Source organism: Plasmodium vinckei (assembly GCF_900681995.1).
Source record: "Plasmodium vinckei vinckei genome assembly, chromosome: PVVCY_04".
In the NCBI taxonomy this organism is placed as follows: Eukaryota; Apicomplexa; class Aconoidasida; order Haemosporida; family Plasmodiidae; genus Plasmodium; species Plasmodium vinckei.
The window spans coordinates 620,448-639,813 of NC_051296.1; the positions used below are offsets into that span (position 1 = coordinate 620,448).

Genomic DNA, 19,366 nt, shown 5'->3' on the forward strand with positions numbered 1-19,366 from the left:
TTTCAATTATAGAATTTATTTTATTATTGCTAATTATTTTTCATATTGTTTATGTACAAAATGCATAAATATTATTTGTTGTGAATGTGTTATTTTTCGAAACAGTTTTTATTAAGCCATATTTATTAGCATATATTTTTCCGCAGAATTATGTATTTATGTACACATATGTATGTTACATTTTCAGTGACAAAATAATGTTATATATAACAATCAAATTCTGCAAATTATTTAAAAAATAGGGAAAATTTTTTAAGTATAAAAAATAAAATATAGTTAAATAATATATATTGTTGAAAAGATCGTTCATAAATATTAGGGGCCACATAAAAATTCATGAAGGATGCGCATTTGGTGGTTATATTAATGTATGAACATATATTATATATATATGCATGATGGGGAAAAAGGAAATAATACTTAACAATGTTAATAAAAATGTGAAGAAGCAAATAGGTGTACTTAAAATAGATGGTGTTGAGAGTATTAACTTTACAAATAAATCTGCATCGATTATTTACAATAGTAATATAATTAATGCATTAGAAATAGTTGACACTATAAATAGCATAGGTATTAATGGATATTTTATAGAAGATGAGGATGTAGAAGGGAATGGGGGTAATAGTAATGATATTATTCAGTTTACTTTTTATGTAAATGGTAATTATAATAATAATGAAAATGTGTGTGATAGTCAAGTTAATATAAGCCCATGTGCCGAAGATATGACTTCGAAAGCATGTGGAGATAATTATGTTGAGTTAGGAGTATTTGAAGAGAACGACAAACCTAAAAATAAAAGTTGTTGTGCAATGAAAAATAAAGCTAATAAATCGAATGTAAATGATGATAAAGAGTTTGATCGAAATGGAATAGAGAAAACTGAATTAAATTTGAACAAATGTACTAATAATAATGAACCTAATGAAGATAGTAATAATAATTATATAGATCAAGGCTCTATATATAAATATAAAGACAGTCTTGAAACAAATAGTGAGGTTATTAATATATGTAAAAATAAATACAACGAAAATGATATAAATGATAAGGAAGAGAATAATGGGAAAAAAGGAAAAAAAACATATGGTGTATTTAATATATTTCGAAATATAACAAAAAATAAAAAAATAAAAAGTAATGATAGTATAAAACCTGAAAACAAAAAATTATTAGATGATACTGAAAATATATATAATGAAGATAGAGTAAATCCCAAAGGAATGAATAATAATAAAGCTTTTAATGAATATGAAAATTATATAAATAATAATGAGAATATATATATATGTGAATTAAGAATATATAATATGACATGTGATAGTTGTGGAAATAAAATAATAAATTTTTTAAAAAAAAAGAATTTAATTATAGATGGTAATAGTTTTGCTACTGATGATAAAATAAAGTTAAAAATAAACATTCCTGAAAATATGAGTAGTTATAATAATGGCATATCTGATGGAATTAAAAACAATAGTAATAATGTAAAATTTTATGTGAACAAAATAATGTCTGAAATTAAAGATAGTGGATTTAACAATGATTTGATAGATTTATATAAGTATGATAATGTAAATGACAATAATTTATTTGATATAACATTATATATATATAGAGATGATTTAATAAAAGCTTATAATTTGTTAGTCCAAATAAAAGGAGTAAAAAAAGTAGAATATGATATACAGCATGAATACATTTATATTTTGTATGATCCTGATGTTATAGGAATTAGATGTATGTTAGAATTACTAAAAAAAAAAAATAATATTGATGCATATTATGATGAAGACAAAGAAAAATATTTTAGAAGTACAAAAAATAATGAAACACAAGCATCTAGAAAAATAATTGAATTATTATGTTGTTTTGTCATAAGTATTATTATTATTATACTTAATAGTTATCAAATGGGTATGGGAAATATGGACACTTTTTATGCATATGGAAATTATAAGCATTATTTTAATACATTCAAATTTGTTCATAATTTAAACAACAAACATAAAGCATTTAATAATAATTTCTTTGAACACGATAATATTAGTTTGTCTCAAAACATACCTTTTGATGTTTCACATAAAATGGACAATAATTCTAATGAAAATGTAGAATTTCGAAAGAAAAAAAAACACAAAAATGACAAAGGAAAAATTAAGAAAAATCAACAAGAAATAGCTTCGAATGCAGACCTTAAAAAAAATAGTGACAAAAATAATTTAAATGGAAAAAAAGACAGTTGCAGTCATACTAAAGATTTTGAAGATTCTATAAATGAAGAGGAAAAGTCTTTAGATCCTACGGCGGGTAAACACACTCAGGATGGTTTATCAGAGGAGACCGTTAAAAAGAAAACATCGAAAGGTGTAAATAAGGATAATAGAAAAAAACATATAAAGAAAAGAAATGATGATAAAAACAAAGATAGTGAAAATGGTGATAGTTTAAAAACCGAGGACCACGATGATAAAAATAAGGATAGTGAAAATGGTGATAGTTTAAAAAAAGAGGAACAAGATGATAAAAAGAAAGATAGTGAGAATGTTGATAGTTTAAAAAAAGAGGAACAAGATGATAAAAAGAAAGATAGTGAGAATGTTGATAGTTTAAAAAAAGAGGAACAAGATAATAAAAAGAAAGATAGTGAGAATGCTGACAGTTTAAAAACTGAGGAACAGGATGATAAAAACAAAGATAGTGAACATATTGATAGTTTAAAAAAAGAGGAACAAGATGATAAAAAGAAAGATAGTGAGAATGTTGATAGTTTAAAAAAAGAGGAACAAGATGATAAAAAGAAAGATAGTGAGAATGCTGACAACTTAAAAACCGAGGAACAGGATGATAAAAACAAAGATAATGAAAATGGTGATAATTTAAAAAAAGAGGAACAAGATGATCAAAATAAGGATAGTGAAAATGGTGATAGTTTAAAAAAAGAGGAACAAGATGATAAAAATAAGGATAGTGAAAATGATGAAAGTTTAAAAGAAGAGGAAGAGGACGAGGGGGCAAATTTTTTGTTTGATTTTACAATAGATAATAAATCGACAAAAAATTCTGAGCATAATAAAAATTTAAAGAAACCTGCAAATTCAAAAAAAGTACCAAATTTCTATACCCGTTTTATGAAAAAAACAGGACCAAAAAATGTGAACAAAGTAGAATTGGTTAGAAGTGATAAAAATGAAAATAATTCTAATGAAGAAAATAATGTAAATAAATGCGAAGAACAAAAAATATATAGCAATGATAAAAAAAATTGCGAACAAATTGAAAAAGAGGAGAAACCTCGAATAAGGAAAAATAAACCACGTTCAGAAAAAACATCGTCGTATGCACTTTTAAATAAATTGTTACACAAATTTATTGATGATAAAAATTCTACGGGGATTTTAGACAAAAAAATATTTAATGTCCTATCATTAAGATTATTATTAATATATATATTATCTTCAATTATATATTTATTTTTTGGTTATAATTTCATTATTAGTGGATATAAGAATTTAAAGAATAATATAATAAATATGAACGTCTTAATTTTTATTAGTTCATCATTTTCTTATTTTTATTCGCTATTTCTTTTAATATCATGTATAATATTTTCAATAGACATAGATGGTATTCCCTTATATTTCGACACAGCTGCATTATTAATATGTATATTAAAATTAGGATTTGAAATCGAACATTTTTTGGTTCAGTTTTCGAAAAAAAAAATGGAAGATCTATATGAAAAAACAACAAAGCATGTTAATATTTTAGAAGAAAGAGATAAAACCCAAGAAGATAATAGTAATTCAAATAAAAAAGAAAAAACAAATAACTCAAATAAATTGATAAAGAAAGAAAGTTCTACATGTTTTGGAGATGACAAAAATGGGGGAATTGGGAAAAGTTGTAGTAATGATTTATCCAATTGTGATAAAAATAAACCTTCCAAAAGTTTTACACTTAAAAGATATTTATCAAGCAATACAATTGATAATGGGAAACCTACTGACTTAAGTAAAGATATTGATAAAATATGTTTAGAAGGAAAAAAAATAAATTTAAATGATTATGTAATTAATAGCTATCCTGTAAAATTTATTCAAAAATATGACTTATTAGTTTTTTATCAAGGTGAAACAATATTAGTAGATGGAATAAAAATGAATGATGATGTTACAGTTATTAATGAAAGTATGATAAGTGGTGAATCAAATGGAATAAATAAATATAAAGGGGATAAAATATATGCTGGATCTAAATGTGCTGAAGGTATATGTATACTATATATTTCTGATGTAACAAAAAGGAACTATATTGAATATGTTAAGAAAATTTTAGATGAAGTTAATTCTAAAAAAACAGATCTCCAATTATATGCCGATAAGATTGCTAGTATCTTTATTCCATTTATTATAATATTATGTATTGTAATATTTTTAATTTGGTTTTATTTAACATATTTTGGTTTTGTAAATATTAGAAACGAGAATTATTTTAAATTAAATAGATTTTTATCTTGTATATTTTTTTCGATTCACTTTTCATTATCAGTTTTATGTGTCGCATGCCCATGTGCAGTAGGTTTAGCTAGCCCATTGTCAATAGCTATCAGCTCATATATATGCAGTAATATTGGAATTATTATAAAAAATATTAATATTTTTGAAATTCTTCTTAATTGTAATCATTTTATATTTGATAAAACAGGGACATTGACAGTTGGAAAACCTGTTGTTAATAAAATTTTTATTTCAAATAATTTCGAAACATTTGTTGATCAGTTATTGAAGGATAGACCTGGAAACAATTTAGAAATCGATTGGGAATATGCAAAAAATATTAAAAATATGGATTCTATGTCAAATAATGAAGGAGTATTAGGGAATAATAGTAATTATAGAGATGGTGGAATTGGTTTCTTTAAAGGATTGGGTGGTTCCAAACATATTTCCGATGCTTATAACAAGATAGAAGATTATGGAAAAGTGTCAAATTGTCAAAATGGTGAATATATGGAGGTATATGATATGCATGATAATGATCCTTCGAATCTTCTAAAACAATGTAAAGGGAAAAATTCGATTATAAATTCATCACAAGGGAAATATATGAAAGATGGTAAAAAATGTTTGAATTATTTAGAAAGCTTTAATTGTGGCGGTAAAGATGTAAAATTTTATTGCTTTTCAACTGAAAATGATAATGAATACAAAATGAGAAAAGCAATGAGATTAAAACAAAATAGACAACGAGAAGGTGGTAAAAAAAATAGAGATGAAAATGATATGTATCTTAATTGTAGTGGAAAACAAACATTTTTAAATTATTTTATGTCATTAGTAAATTTAAAAAAATATAGACAATATAACAATAAGAATATTAACTGTAGTAATAAATATGATAAATCATTTGACAAATCATTAAAAGAACATTTTATAAATAATTCTGCTGTTGAATTTTCTTCGGATGATGATTCATATTCTAGTGAAACAAGTAGTGAGTATATTTTGGCAGGATCATGTAATAATAAAAAATATTCGAAATCTGAAAATCATGGAAACTATATTGATAGCAATTATGGCAATCGTTATGATAATAATCTAATAGACGTTATAAATAATATAGGAAATAATAATATGATAAATAGTTCAAATAATTTATCTTTTTCTGATGAAAAAGATTTAAAAGAGAAATTATGTAATTGGATATATTTATTTTTAGGACTAAGTTTAAATGTCGAAAAATATAGTAACCATTTATATGCTGAGTCTATTAATTCTTTTATTAATAGCTATTATTTAATAAATAATGCATTTGATGTTAATAATATAAAGAATGAAAAAAACCAAGGAATTACTGGTATAATAAATGAATTGTCAATAACTATAGGCACATTATTTTACTGCTATACAAAATATAAAAACACTTATTGTAATAAAATGGAAAATTTTTCTGAAGAAAAACTAAATATAAAAAACTTTGAAAAATATTTATATTCTTGTGATTGTAGTGTGCATAAAACTTATCAATTTTTATATAATTATTCTAATAGCAAAAAAAATGAAAGCCATAACATGATTTTTATGGGTATTGAAGGAATAATAGTGGGCTTTTTCATTTTAGTAGATGATATTAAACCGCAAGCATTTGATTTAATTAATCATTTAAAAGAAGCGAAAAAACAAATTTATGTATGCACAGGTGATAATTATACTAATGCTATATATATTTCAAAAATATTGGGAATACCAAAAAGTAATGTCTCTTCAAATACTTTACCTATGGAGAAGGCTCAATTTGTTAAGAAAATACAGGCTTTGAACGATGGTAATTACAATTTTGTTTTAGCTCATTGTCCTTTACATTTATTTGTGCATGTGCGTATGTATGTATGTATGAGAGTATATTTGGTTGTGTATATTTTATGCTTCACATATTGATGTACATTTTTTTTCTTCAAACAGGAAAAGTATGTATTATTGGAGACGGTATAAATGATTGTTTTGCCCTGAAAACTGCTGATTTAGGATTATCATTATGCACACGATCAAATATTGTAATGGACAGTGCTGATGGATGTATTGTTGATAATGATATAAGTGCTATAATAAAATTAATTGAAATAAGCAAAAAAACCATACTAGTTATAAAATTTAATTTTCTATTTTCTTTCTTTATTAATATATTTTTTATTTTATTGGCAAGTGGAGCTTTTTATGCCTTAGATTTTGTATTTTCTCCTTTCCATTTCACATTCCTAATGTTTTGTAGTTCAATTATTGTGATATTATCGTCCCTATCCTTGAAGTTGTAAGTAGAAATTCAAAAAAAAATATGTGATAAACAATCGTTATTAGCTATGTGTATACTTGTATAACCATGTTTAACATTCACATAATTGCATATATAATAAATTATATGAACATATTGGATGTTTACACTTTGTACATATTTTTAGGATTCTGAAAAATGTATGATTGGAATGTGTATGGCATTAAAACCAAAATCAGTTTCAGAAGAATGATAAAAAAAGAGAAATAAAGTGAACAAAGAAAAATTGTCCCGCTTTAACAACGTCTATTTTATCTTATATGAATGTGTTATTTTTTATTTGATGATATTTTTCAAATTTATGAAAATGCATGTATGCATACATACACATTCAGTTTGCTTTTTTTATAAAGCATAAAATATTTGTTGAATTATTTTTTTTAATATGTGGATACTATTACTATAGGAAAAACATAACATGTTATTTTCCGCTTATTAAAATTTACAAAACTATGAGATATAAAATATATATTTATATTGTACAAAAATTGTATGATATATATGAATGAGCTATACAAATTAATATAGCAAGGCTGATTTTTCTTTTTTATAATTTTTATGAGACGTTAGTTTAAAAAAAAAGTTCAAATATTATGGTTATGATGTAAAATAATTATGTTAAGAATTCTTAGCAATAACTTATAAATAATAAACATGCAAATTGCATAATTGAAAATAATGTACACATACATACGGTGCTGCCATAAAACGAATATGATTATTATTTTACATATATAAGGAGTGAAATATAAATTTATAAATATGTGCGTTTAAAATTGGATATATCGTTTTAACGATTAAAAAAAATAATTTTTATATTTTTTGCTTTTTTGTATCATGAGAACCGTCATTTAGAGATCTCTTATTATTTTTGGTTGTATTATTATCACTGGGAATGAGTAATTGTATTTCATTAAGTAAATAGGAGATGTCTGAATATTTTTGTGGGAATATTCTCATAGCAGTAAAATTTACTCTTTCTATTCCATTATAAATTTTTTGACTTACTCTAACAACAACTTTATATTCCTTATATAAGAAATCATAATTAAATAAATAATCTAAAGTATCTTCATCCAATCCTTTTAATTCTTCAGCTTTTTTCCCTAACAAATTAAACCCTTCATCAGAAAAAGCTCTTAAAGTTATAGAACCAGAGAAATCCATAAATAAGAAATTAAATGTATAATTATAATATGGTTTGACATCATTTTCATCACAATTCATACATGAATATACACAGCTTTCGTCATTATTGAAATTCGAATTGTCGTAATCCATGCCTTGAGTATTATCTTGTCCACTTGATAATAATTTTTTTTTACATTTAGTACAAGCAGGGTAATAAAATCTATGTTCATTTTCTTTGCTTTTCCAATATATTCGTTTAATTCTACCTACTAATGTATATGTTCCAGATATTTTTGCCAATACATCATTAACATCACTTAGCGCATAATGTTTATCGGGTGTTTGGATAACATCATTGGATAAAATATTTTTCATATTAGTAAATTGCTCGTATTTTCCATTATTATTATACCATTCTGAAATACCTAAGCATTTATTTTTTAATTCATCATTTAAATTTTCTACTTTTTCGATAGAACTAGTTACACCAAATGTTCCATTTTTCATATCATTCCAATTTCGAATACTTATATTTGTAAATATGTATATTTCATTTTCTTTTAAATCTTTTTCTATTAAGTTTACATTATTGTCCCAAAAAGATATTTCAAATGAATGCTTTGTATCATCAACAATTATTATATTTTGTTTAACTATATCATTTCCTTGTTTCGTTTTCAAATTATTTGGTGGGCATATATGTTTAACTATACCAATTAAATCGGCTGTAAATGGTGTTTCTTTTGTTGCTATTTTTATATCTCTTAAATTTACAAGTGATATATTTTTCTGAATTTTGATTTCCCCATCATCTTTAACTTCATGAATTTCACTATCTTCATTAAATGTTAATTCATATTTATGTTTTACATTATTATATTTTGGATTTGCAATCGAAACTCTTCCTTTGGAAAAAATGTAAACTTTTTTTAACTCTATATTATTAAACCATTTATCTGCTGAGCTTCCCCAAAATTTGCATGCAATTGAATCGCCATGTACATCAGTTATGTCTATGCTAAAAAAGCTGTTGTTGTTCTTAAATGTAGAGAGTTTTGATTTATTAACTACTTTTGCTTTTATGATCCATTTGCTAACATATGTCGTTATTTGGCTAATACGAAAAAGGAGGCTGCAAAAGGAAAGAAGGATAGTTGTTATGTATGAATGTTAAGGAAAAACCATTAATTTTAAAAATTGTATATTGTAAGAAAATGCATAATATTAGCATAATAATCTTATACACACACAATCCATTATTATAAATGCTGTGTATTATGATTTAAAGAGGGATGAATGCTTTGCGCTCGTTTTATTTGCGCATTTTTTGAAGGTCACACACATAAATATATTCATATATAGCATCCCATCATAAATGTATATTATTAATCTTTTAATGTTTTTCTTTTATAAGCTTACTCGTTTTCACTCATTTTGAATCTTACATCAAATAAATGTTTTTGGGGTTTTTAATAATTCTGGGGTTTTTCGATTTTTAAAAATAAAAAGCCAGTATTATACATTTATTAAGCAAAACAATTCTTTTAAAATCCAAACACAAATGTGTGTAATATTATATTAGTATTTTATATTCTAATATATTTATCGAAAATAATATACGCAAAAGCAAAAAGAAATAACGAAATAAATTTAAAAAAAGGAAAATAATAAATAAAAAAAATATACGTAAAAATAAGAAGAGTGTATATATATATGCTTAGTGTGGAGAAAAAGGGAATAACAAAATAGCATAAATATATTCAGGTATTATTTTATAATTTTTTGAAAAGGCAATAACAGAAAAATACACATACATATAATCGCTTATATGAGTATATGCATATAATTATATATTAAGGGCGAAAAAATTAATAAATAAATAATAGTAAATTTGAATGAATAAATAAATACTAAAAAATATAACAAAATCGAATGAAAATAATGATATTATTATGTTACTAAATTATAGCTTCCCGATTTATCATATACTTTAATGTAAAGAAAATGATTAATGATCATAATTTTTCCATAAAGTACGGATTATATATACTTAAATAAATGACGAATATTATAATTTATAATTTTCAATTTTATTTATAAGGACTATTTACTTGTGTTTTAAATTATAATTATTATATAATAGACTAATATATATATACAATTTTTAATGAGATAAAAAATTTATAGACAGCATTTATTCTTAAAATTTGGATACTTAAAATGTGCATTAATAATTACACAAGTAATGACCATATAAAATAATATAATTGGGAAAAAGTGAAAAAAACCATTATGGAAATATATACGATAAGCTATTTTTTTATTAATTCGTATTTTTTAAAATTAACACACTTAAAGTAATCTTATGGGTGTGTTTTATATTTGAATATTACTAAGGAACTTATTATAGCGCTTGTGAAAAAATTAAAGTGATGAGAAAGACAAGTAGCTTGTAATTTTAAATAATATTCAATTTAAAAATCGTAAAAGACAAAAATAAAGAAATAAAATTGTAACATTTGTAATTCTTTGAGGCGATATAAATTAGCGTGTGTAGTAAACTTATTTAATCGTTATTTTAACATATTTCGAATAAGGAAATTAAAAAAGTTTTTTGTATACCTTTTTAAAACCTTACACTGAACATATTATATGTATTTACATATACATGACATAAAAGATAGAAAGTTTACTCCTATTAAATCCATCTGGTGTTGCATATTTTATGTAAAATATATTATAGTCTCATTTATATGAAATATGGGAAATGGGTAGAATAGTCTCATATGCAAATAATGTGATAGTATAAGTTCAGTTTTTATTTTGTGTATTTGTGTATGGGTTTATTTGAATTATTTTCCGAAATAAAATATATTATGTTAATATTTTATATACTCTTATGAAATTAACAAAAATGATAAAGTATGTCAATTTATTATATATTGTGTGTTTAAAAAATGATAATAAAATTTAAAGTGATAAAATAATTTCCGTTTAGCACATCATCATGGAAATGTATGCCATATCATTCCAAATTAATATTACTGGAACAGAATGTTAATATCTCTGTATAATATATCAATAATTTTGTTGTTAATTAGGAGATAGTTACAAATAAAAAATATAAAAATGTAAAAATATAGAAATATTATAAAAATATTCCATTGGATAATTAAAAAATATATAAAAAAAGCGAGAGCCTCATATATATACTGCACCAATAAATAAAATAAGCTTCAATGTATTGATAGCATGTAAAAGTGTAAAATTTATAAAATCCCATAATAAAAAAAATAAACACATCTTTAATTTTTTTAGCCTTTTAAATTATACACAATTTATGGGGTATACATAAAAGCTAACATTTCTAATAAAAAAATATATATGAAAATATCCAAAGAGAGTAGACCGAATATGCGAATATTATTTACTTTATATTTATTTTTTTAATTTACTGTTTATATTTTCAATTAAAAAAATGCATATATAATATTTAATTATTTACTTTTTTTCTTATTCTTATTATTATGATGCACTGCTATTAAATAGTGTAGTATTTTGTGATAAGTCGATAAAAACAAAGAAGGCTTATTATATTTTTTCATTTTTCGTTTTCCTTTTTTAAGATAAATTTTTTAGTAAAAAAATATATATAATAAAAACACCCTTTAATTTTTATAATGTAAATTTTTATGTTTTGTTTAAATATTATACTGTTTAATAAGTAATAACATATCGAGTTTCAATTTTTAAGAAATATATACAAATATACAGCTTAGTTGTTCTGCTACTGAAAATGATAAATTAAAAAAAAATCAGAATATTCGTCGTATATATATTACAAAATTTTCAACATAATATATATCTTAAATTACAAGAGAACAAAATGCACATTATATTGTTCTTATTCTGTTTTATGTTTGAATATGTCCATTCACGACAAGCATTTATTAATGTTCATAAGAACAATATTATAAACAAAAAATTAAGTAGCAACAGTTCATATAATAAAAATGCCTTATATCAAAATGCTCCAAAGGCGCCTATTTCACAGGTAAAAATAAATAATAAAAAAATATATAATGGTCACAAATTTGTTGGCAAATATTTATAATAATACATTTGTATACATATATACACATTTCCTTTATTGTTTTATACATTTTTAGGCAGTAACTAAGAAACATATAATTGAAGAAGTTTCAATGGAAACAAAAGAAAGTAAAAAAACAGTTGAAAAAATAATGAATGGAATATTTGATAATATATATAAACATTTAGAAAATAATGAAAAAATATATATCCACAAATTTGGTATGTATTACAACATTTTTCGAAAAAAAAGATATATTAAAAATATGAGGACAAAAGAAGACATTGAAATCGAAAGTAGTCATGTGCCACATTTTAAATTCTCAAAAATATTCAAAGACATGATAAAAACAAATATTAAGGCAAAAAAGGGAGAAGGATATGAAGAGGGAACTGATTTTGATGAAGACGATTTAGATATGGATAATATTAATGAAAGTTTTAAGGAAAATGTCAATGAAAAATTAGTTTATTAATGCCTTTTATTGTAAAGAAAACAAAAATAAAATGATTAGTCTAGCAAAATAATGACAGTAAAATAAAAATACACAAATAAGTGTGTATATTTAATAGAAAATATACATGCGTGTGTTTTTTATAAATGTTTTTTATAGATGTTTTTTATTCTATTTATTTTTTGTGGGTTAATTGGCAGCACGGTCCTGCTATTTTATATTTTCTTTTCTTTGTTTTATTTATATGTGTATGCATATTGTTTTTTACTACATTTTTAAGTAATGATTTATTGAATTTATATTCAAATGCGAAATTGCATTTTCTTTTTTTTAAGTGTGCAACTATTATTTCTGGAAAAATATTGTAATGAAAATATTTATTCTCAAATTAAAAAGAAAAATTACATATATACTTTTTTATGTTGTTATCGCACACCTTTTTAAGGGAATGCCGTATTAATGCGTATAGCATTTACAATAAATAAAAAATTCAAAAAAATTAATACACAAAAATTGAGAATATCTCAAAAGGGGTTTAATAAAATTCAAAATAAAAAATATATATCTTAAAAGTAAAATAACGACATCAAAAAATAACAATGTATATTTATGTATAGTTTAATACGCAAATGGGTATTAAAGCTATTGGCCTCGAAAAAAAAGAAAATAAAAATGATAATGACAATAGTATAAGAAATAAGCTGGAAAATAATTATGTGGTTCATATGAATAAATCCTATTATAATTTATGAAACGATGAAATATGTGGAGAAAGCGAAAATTAAAAGGATTTTAATTATTTGCTTTCATAAAAAAGACAATAGGCTTTGGCTGATGCCACTTCTTTAATATCGACGACTCGCACTAAACTGTCATCAAATTTGTACCACTAAAAGGAAGAAAAAAAAAGTAAAGTAATAATGTAACCCAACCGAAAAGATATGGAGTAACACAAAGTATGCATTCAAATGTATCACTATTTTTAAGAAATATTATATGCATTTTGATGAAGTAAAACATAAATATTATATAAATTTATAGGCATCATGCATTTCTTATATTTATTTACCACTGTCTTTCCATTAGAATGTACTCTTTTAGTATAACATATATAATGGCCATAATTTGAATTGAGTCCTCTATGAACAATAACACCGCATAAATCATAATTTTTTGGTGGTTCAATAAAATTATCGTTTTCCTTCTTTAATACATTTTGGATATTAAAATTTAAGACATCAAACTTGATAGGTTTGTCTATTTTCGATCCATCTTCTAACAATCGAATTAAATGAACAATTAGAATTTTTGGTTGTTTGTATACATAAGAGCATTTATACATTTTTGTTGATTTACATTTTTCACAAGTAGAATTAACTTCTTCTTTTTTAAAATATTCAATAAGATTATCATTTAAATTATTTTCTGTATTTTTTTTAAAAAAATTAACACTTAAATTATAAATAGGCTGATATACACAATTGACGTATTCACATTTGGAACACGTAATTTTTTCTTCAATTAAACCTAAGAATTGATCTGATATAATTGATTGTTCTTTTTTTAGATAATAATCGATTTGATTATTTTTATCAACTGATTCATCAACTATTTTCATCATGTTATGAATATAATCAAAAACTAATAAAAGGAACTCATGACAATCTTGTTGTTCATTACATTCAAATAAATAAGAATATTTTTGATTTAATAAATTTAAAAATCTATTAATTTCTATTACTGTGGGAGACTTATGCATTTTACTTAATTCAAATAATTTCTTTGAAAATGATATAAGTAATTGTTCATTATTATTTTTATTATTATTTCCAAATAAATTAAAAGGTATAGAATTTGTAAAAAAATTTTTGTTAACAATTGAGCTATTTTTACTATTACTATCATCACTTGATGCATTGGAATCTTTAAATTTACCTGTTACATAATTATGTAACGTGTATATAAATATTCGGAAAACCGATAAGCATTGCATAACTACATTAACATAGCAAGTAGTAGAATAATTTATAATACCGGCTGGATGTTCTACTTTTACTATACTACTTACATGTTCATTTTCTATATCTTCTTCCATTAAATTTTTCCTACTCGTTTTATAATCATCACTATTAGAATTAGATGAACTTTGATCACGTATACTAAAGTTGCTACTATTGCTACTTTTTGTTTGATAGCTACTGCTGTCACTAGAGCAACTGGGCTTGTAGGTTATCATATTATTTTTTTGGGGTATATCTTTATTCATATTATTAATTTGTTTACCTTTTTGTATATTTTTATTTTCAGGATGATTCATAGCACTATTAATGTTGCTTTTACTAACATTTTTATTTATTTCTGAAGAACATTTTCTGGTATTTTTCTCAGGTTTATTATTGTCACTGTTATAACTAGAACTGCTATTGGTACTGCTCATATTAGTACAACTACTACTGTTTGATTTAGTTTGATTTTTTTTCTTATTGAGGTCATTTTTCAAGATATTTTCTGGTGTTCCTTTAGAATCTGTTTCAGTTGTAGTAACATATCCATTACTTGATGTAGCACCATTATTATATTCTTCACAAGATTTATAAATATCATTTCCATTTGATGAATGGTAAACAACCGGATTTTTTTTTGATGATGCATTCTGAGGTGCCAAACTATTTTGATTAGTATTATTATTACTAGTTAATGTTTTATTTTGTGGATTCATTTTATTTTCAATATTTTTATGACCTTTAGAATTTTCATTTTTTTGGGGGGGATTATTACTAGAATTGGCATTACATTCGGTGCTAGTACTTTTGGTGTTATTTCCATCAGAGCATTCTCTTTTCATATTGCCAATTTCAGGATTATTAACTTTGCTTACGGCACATTTTGGTTTACCATTTTTATTTTTATTTGCACTATTGGCTTGCACCTGCTTTTTTCTTACGCTTCCATCGTTACTGTTGGATTGGCTAGTGTCACTATTATTTTTGCTTTGATTATCACTATTTTGATCGTCTCGGTTTTTGTCATCGTCATTTTGATCACCATTATTTTGGTTAGCGTTATTTTGGCTAGTGCTATTTTGGTTAGAGGTATTTTTGTTAGTGGTATTTTGGTTGCGACTATTTTGGTTAGCACTATTGTTAGCTCTCTCGGAACCCTTTCTTTGAGTGCCTTTGTAATTATTTTTATTTGCTACCTCTATATTAGGTGGGCCACCTTGATTATCTGAATTTAAGGAGGCATTATGGACGATAGTCTTATTGGTTATATTATTTTTTGGGTTTCCTAACTGTTTATTTGAAATATTGGATTGAATGGGTGGCATATTATTAGTAGGTGTTTTTTTGATTAAATCCATGTTTTGTTTTTCAAAATAATTTTCTCTTTTATTACTAGAATGAAAAGTTGTATTGGGATCTTCATTTGCTAATTTATAATACATTAAAAGATCTTGATAAGAATCAGCAAAGTATTGCTTTGTTTTTATTTGATTTTTGCTTTGTGAAACATTTTCTATATTTGTAGTACTATCATGAGAGTAATTAAATAATGAAAATAATTTATCTATGTATTGGAATTCTAATGAATGAATAATATTATTGTTAGGTATATCATTATTTGATATAGGTACAATTTTATCATATATATTGTTACTATTCCGTTTAATACATGGACCACCTTTAAATGTATAATATAAGAACCTCCACATATATTTGTTAATACATATATAATCTTTACCTTCTTTTAAATCTGATTTAAAATTTTCTATATTTGTAATATCTTCAAAATTCATTATATTAATGTTTTCATTGGTATATAATTTATAATTTGTGATTTCACCTGGGAATTCTCCAGAATCAGTAAACAAAAAATTTTTAAGTTTATTAAACCAATCCATATTTATGAAATAATAATAATTATCCAAATCATTTGGAAATTTAATATGAATATATTTTCTATAGAAATATTGTTGTATTCTTTTTAAAAAAAACACATTTTTATTAATACTTAGTAAAGTATGTTTATCTATATTTTTCAAAAGTGTTAAGTATATTAATTTGTCATTTTTGCTCATCGATTTTAAAAACGGCATTCTATTGCTACTAGTTTTCTTGTCAGCGATAGTATTGCCCTTAGAATCATTTTCATTTTCTATGATCTTTGTTTGTATTTGATCATTGTTTATATCTAGATCATTATAATTTGATAAATCACTAAGTTTTAGATTTGATTCTTGTTCCAGTTTCTCGGCATAATTATCTGAATAATAACTTTTTGTATATATATGTTCTTTGGAAATAATATTCAATACATTTAAGATTTGATCTGTTTCATAACCTTTAAAAATATGTGAACACCCCTTTTTGGCATTCGAAAGTAAATTAGTTTTTACTTCTTGATCATTTTGTTTTTCATCTAAAATTCCAGTACTTCCTTGTGAAATATTTTCTAATATTTTATTATTTGTGATTTTTTGTTCATAGCCATTATTTTCACTTTTGTTTATTGCATTTAATATGTTCTCTTGAATTGGGTATGGTTTTTGATTCGTCTTTTTTGCTAATATAGTATTTTTTGAACTTCCCGAAGGTGGCTCTGATATTTCTAATTTATTATTATTTAAATTTTCTTTATTATTATTTGTTTGGGATCGGGCAACAATATTATGAAATACTCCTCTCTCTGATGTTTGATTGTTAATTAATTCCGTTATAACATCATTGTTTTCTTCTAAACGAATTTTATAATTCGAATCGAATTGGTTCATACTATTTTGAATTTTTGCCCTTTCATTTATATCAAGTATATCTATAATTTTTTTGTTTTTATCTATATCATAATTGTTATCATCTTCATTATAATAGTTGTTAAAATTGTTTATATTTGGGATTTCATATGCCTTTCCTTCAGGAATTATATCTTTATATATATAATTAATCATGTTTTTATCATTGCAATTTATTAATTCACAAATTTTCTTAGATTTTTTATTATCGTCATCATTTTCTTCGATTTTTAAATTATAGTTAATGTTGTCAATTGGAATCTGTTCGCTTTTAATCATTATTTAAAATATTATAGTACGTCAGCCTTAATCTTGAGAAGTTATAAAAAATCGCATATACTTATATATATGCATAAATAAAATATGCATGCATATATAAAAATTTATATTACATTTTATATAAATAGATGAACCGCGGTAGAAGCTGTAATTAATAAATATTAATGTATACCCATGAGCGTTTTATTAAAAATTTATAATACTCACAAAGAAACAATTAAAATAATTCGAAAATATGTATTAAATTTAACAAAGCATTCTAGATTTTTTTTAATATTTTACAAAAGAAAATTATATACATATATTATGCATATTTTAATCTACTTATATGGTACAATTTTATGGGTACATATATTATCGGTAAATAGTTGAATGATATAATAAATAAAAAGATTCAATGATTTTATATTTAAATAGCTAAATCACTGCTTGTTAATAGATGAAACTATTATAAAGCATTTTTCTTCAATTAATTTGATTTCTCTTTCATTTCACTTTTTTGTTTTTTTGGGGTCAAAAAAATTTCAGCATTAAAAATTCGAAATGTAAAAAAAAAAAAACTACAGTTTTTCATATAAAATTTTTAAAAATATCTGCAAAAATAAATATATTATTATATATTGTAATAATATTATTGAAGGTATTGTATTACTATATTTATGTATAATTATTATGTTATAGCAATTAAAAAAAAATGCTAAATTATGTTAAAATTTTCGATCTTCAAATTTTGTTCTTTCATCATATATCTATATATGCATGAAATAAATAAGGTACATGGCTAAGCCAATGGGAACAAATAATTTATGTATGCATTACAGAGAATAAAATAATATATTGTGTAAACATATGGTTTATAAAAAATAATATATATATACTATTAAGTGCGCATAAGAATATAATTATAAATTGCTATACATTTATTTTTCAAAATATATATTTTATATAATATAATTGCTTTTAAAGAATTATTTTTAATATAATTTTTTGAACAAAGGAATAATGATTATATGATTTACTAATTTTATATTTATATACATAATATGTAAAAAACACATTCATATAAATAAGGGCGTATATATGCTTAAATATAAAATGGGGAAACGCCGCTTTTCCTTTTTTTTTTGAATTATGCAACACTTGCGGCGTGTATAAGGTTATTAAACGTGTGTTATATATTTGGGGAAAAATGTATATATAATAACAAATAAAATAAGAATGCTGGGCTATATATTTTTTTCATCCATTATTCATAGTCCTTTTCTTAGTATATTATATATACCCCAACTTATCTTTTAATTATTTTTTTTTATAATATAATAATAGCGTAATATAGTAGATTAAATGGGATAAATATTTGGACTGAACAAATTGATTCTTTGCCTTTTGGAACATAAAAATATATAACTATACCATTTTAACTATTTAAAAATTAACTAAATATGCGTGGACTTAATATGCTTTTTTCTCATTCAGCATATATATACAAATGCTTTGTGAGGATTTTCATGGAATATTAGGGTGCCTTTTCCTTTCTTTCACGAAAACACTATAACACCATAAATTCAAGCATTATTTTTCGAATTGGCATATCAATATGTATGTGCTTAGAATTAAAATTGTCAATTATATACGACTGTAAAAGAGCCGTAAGCATATTGTAGACATTTTTTCAGCACATACATATTAACTTATTTTCTATTTCTATGGTTTTTGTTATAACATGAATATTTTTACTTAACCAGTGCCTCCATATTGGAGATTTATTAATTTGTAGGGTAAAAAA

The 19,366-nt window shown here is 23.3% G+C and overlaps 4 protein-coding genes across 4 annotated transcripts; 2 read left to right on the top strand and 2 right to left on the bottom strand.

The window, feature by feature from the left end:
* Positions 1–395: 395 nt before the first annotated feature.
* On the top strand, positions 396–6,980 carry PVVCY_0401760 (copper-transporting ATPase, putative; the record flags this gene model as incomplete). The annotated part of the gene is made up of 3 exons (XM_037634975.1): positions 396–6,330; positions 6,468–6,813; positions 6,962–6,980. 3 exons carry the CDS (start codon positions 396–398, stop codon positions 6,978–6,980), a joined length of 6,300 nt encoding a protein of 2,099 aa, XP_037490163.1.
* Positions 6,981–7,647: 667 nt separating this feature from the next.
* On the bottom strand, positions 7,648–9,398 carry PVVCY_0401770 (replication protein A1, small fragment; the record flags this gene model as incomplete). Its single annotated transcript, XM_008627666.2, has 2 exons — positions 7,648–9,097; positions 9,385–9,398. The coding sequence occupies 2 exons, from the start codon at positions 9,396–9,398 to the stop codon at positions 7,648–7,650; spliced, it is 1,464 nt and encodes a 487-aa protein (XP_008625888.1).
* A 2,453-nt stretch (positions 9,399–11,851) lies between these two features.
* PVVCY_0401780 (bacterial histone-like protein, putative) lies at positions 11,852–12,533 on the top strand (the record flags this gene model as incomplete). Its single annotated transcript, XM_008627665.2, has 2 exons — positions 11,852–12,019; positions 12,135–12,533. The coding sequence occupies 2 exons, from the start codon at positions 11,852–11,854 to the stop codon at positions 12,531–12,533; spliced, it is 567 nt and encodes a 188-aa protein (XP_008625887.2).
* A 775-nt stretch (positions 12,534–13,308) lies between these two features.
* On the bottom strand, positions 13,309–17,580 carry PVVCY_0401790 (ubiquitin specific protease, putative; the record flags this gene model as incomplete). The annotated part of the gene is made up of 2 exons (XM_008627664.2): positions 13,309–13,401; positions 13,582–17,580. 2 exons carry the CDS (start codon positions 17,578–17,580, stop codon positions 13,309–13,311), a joined length of 4,092 nt encoding a protein of 1,363 aa, XP_008625886.2.
* Between the last annotated feature and the right edge of the window lie 1,786 nt (positions 17,581–19,366).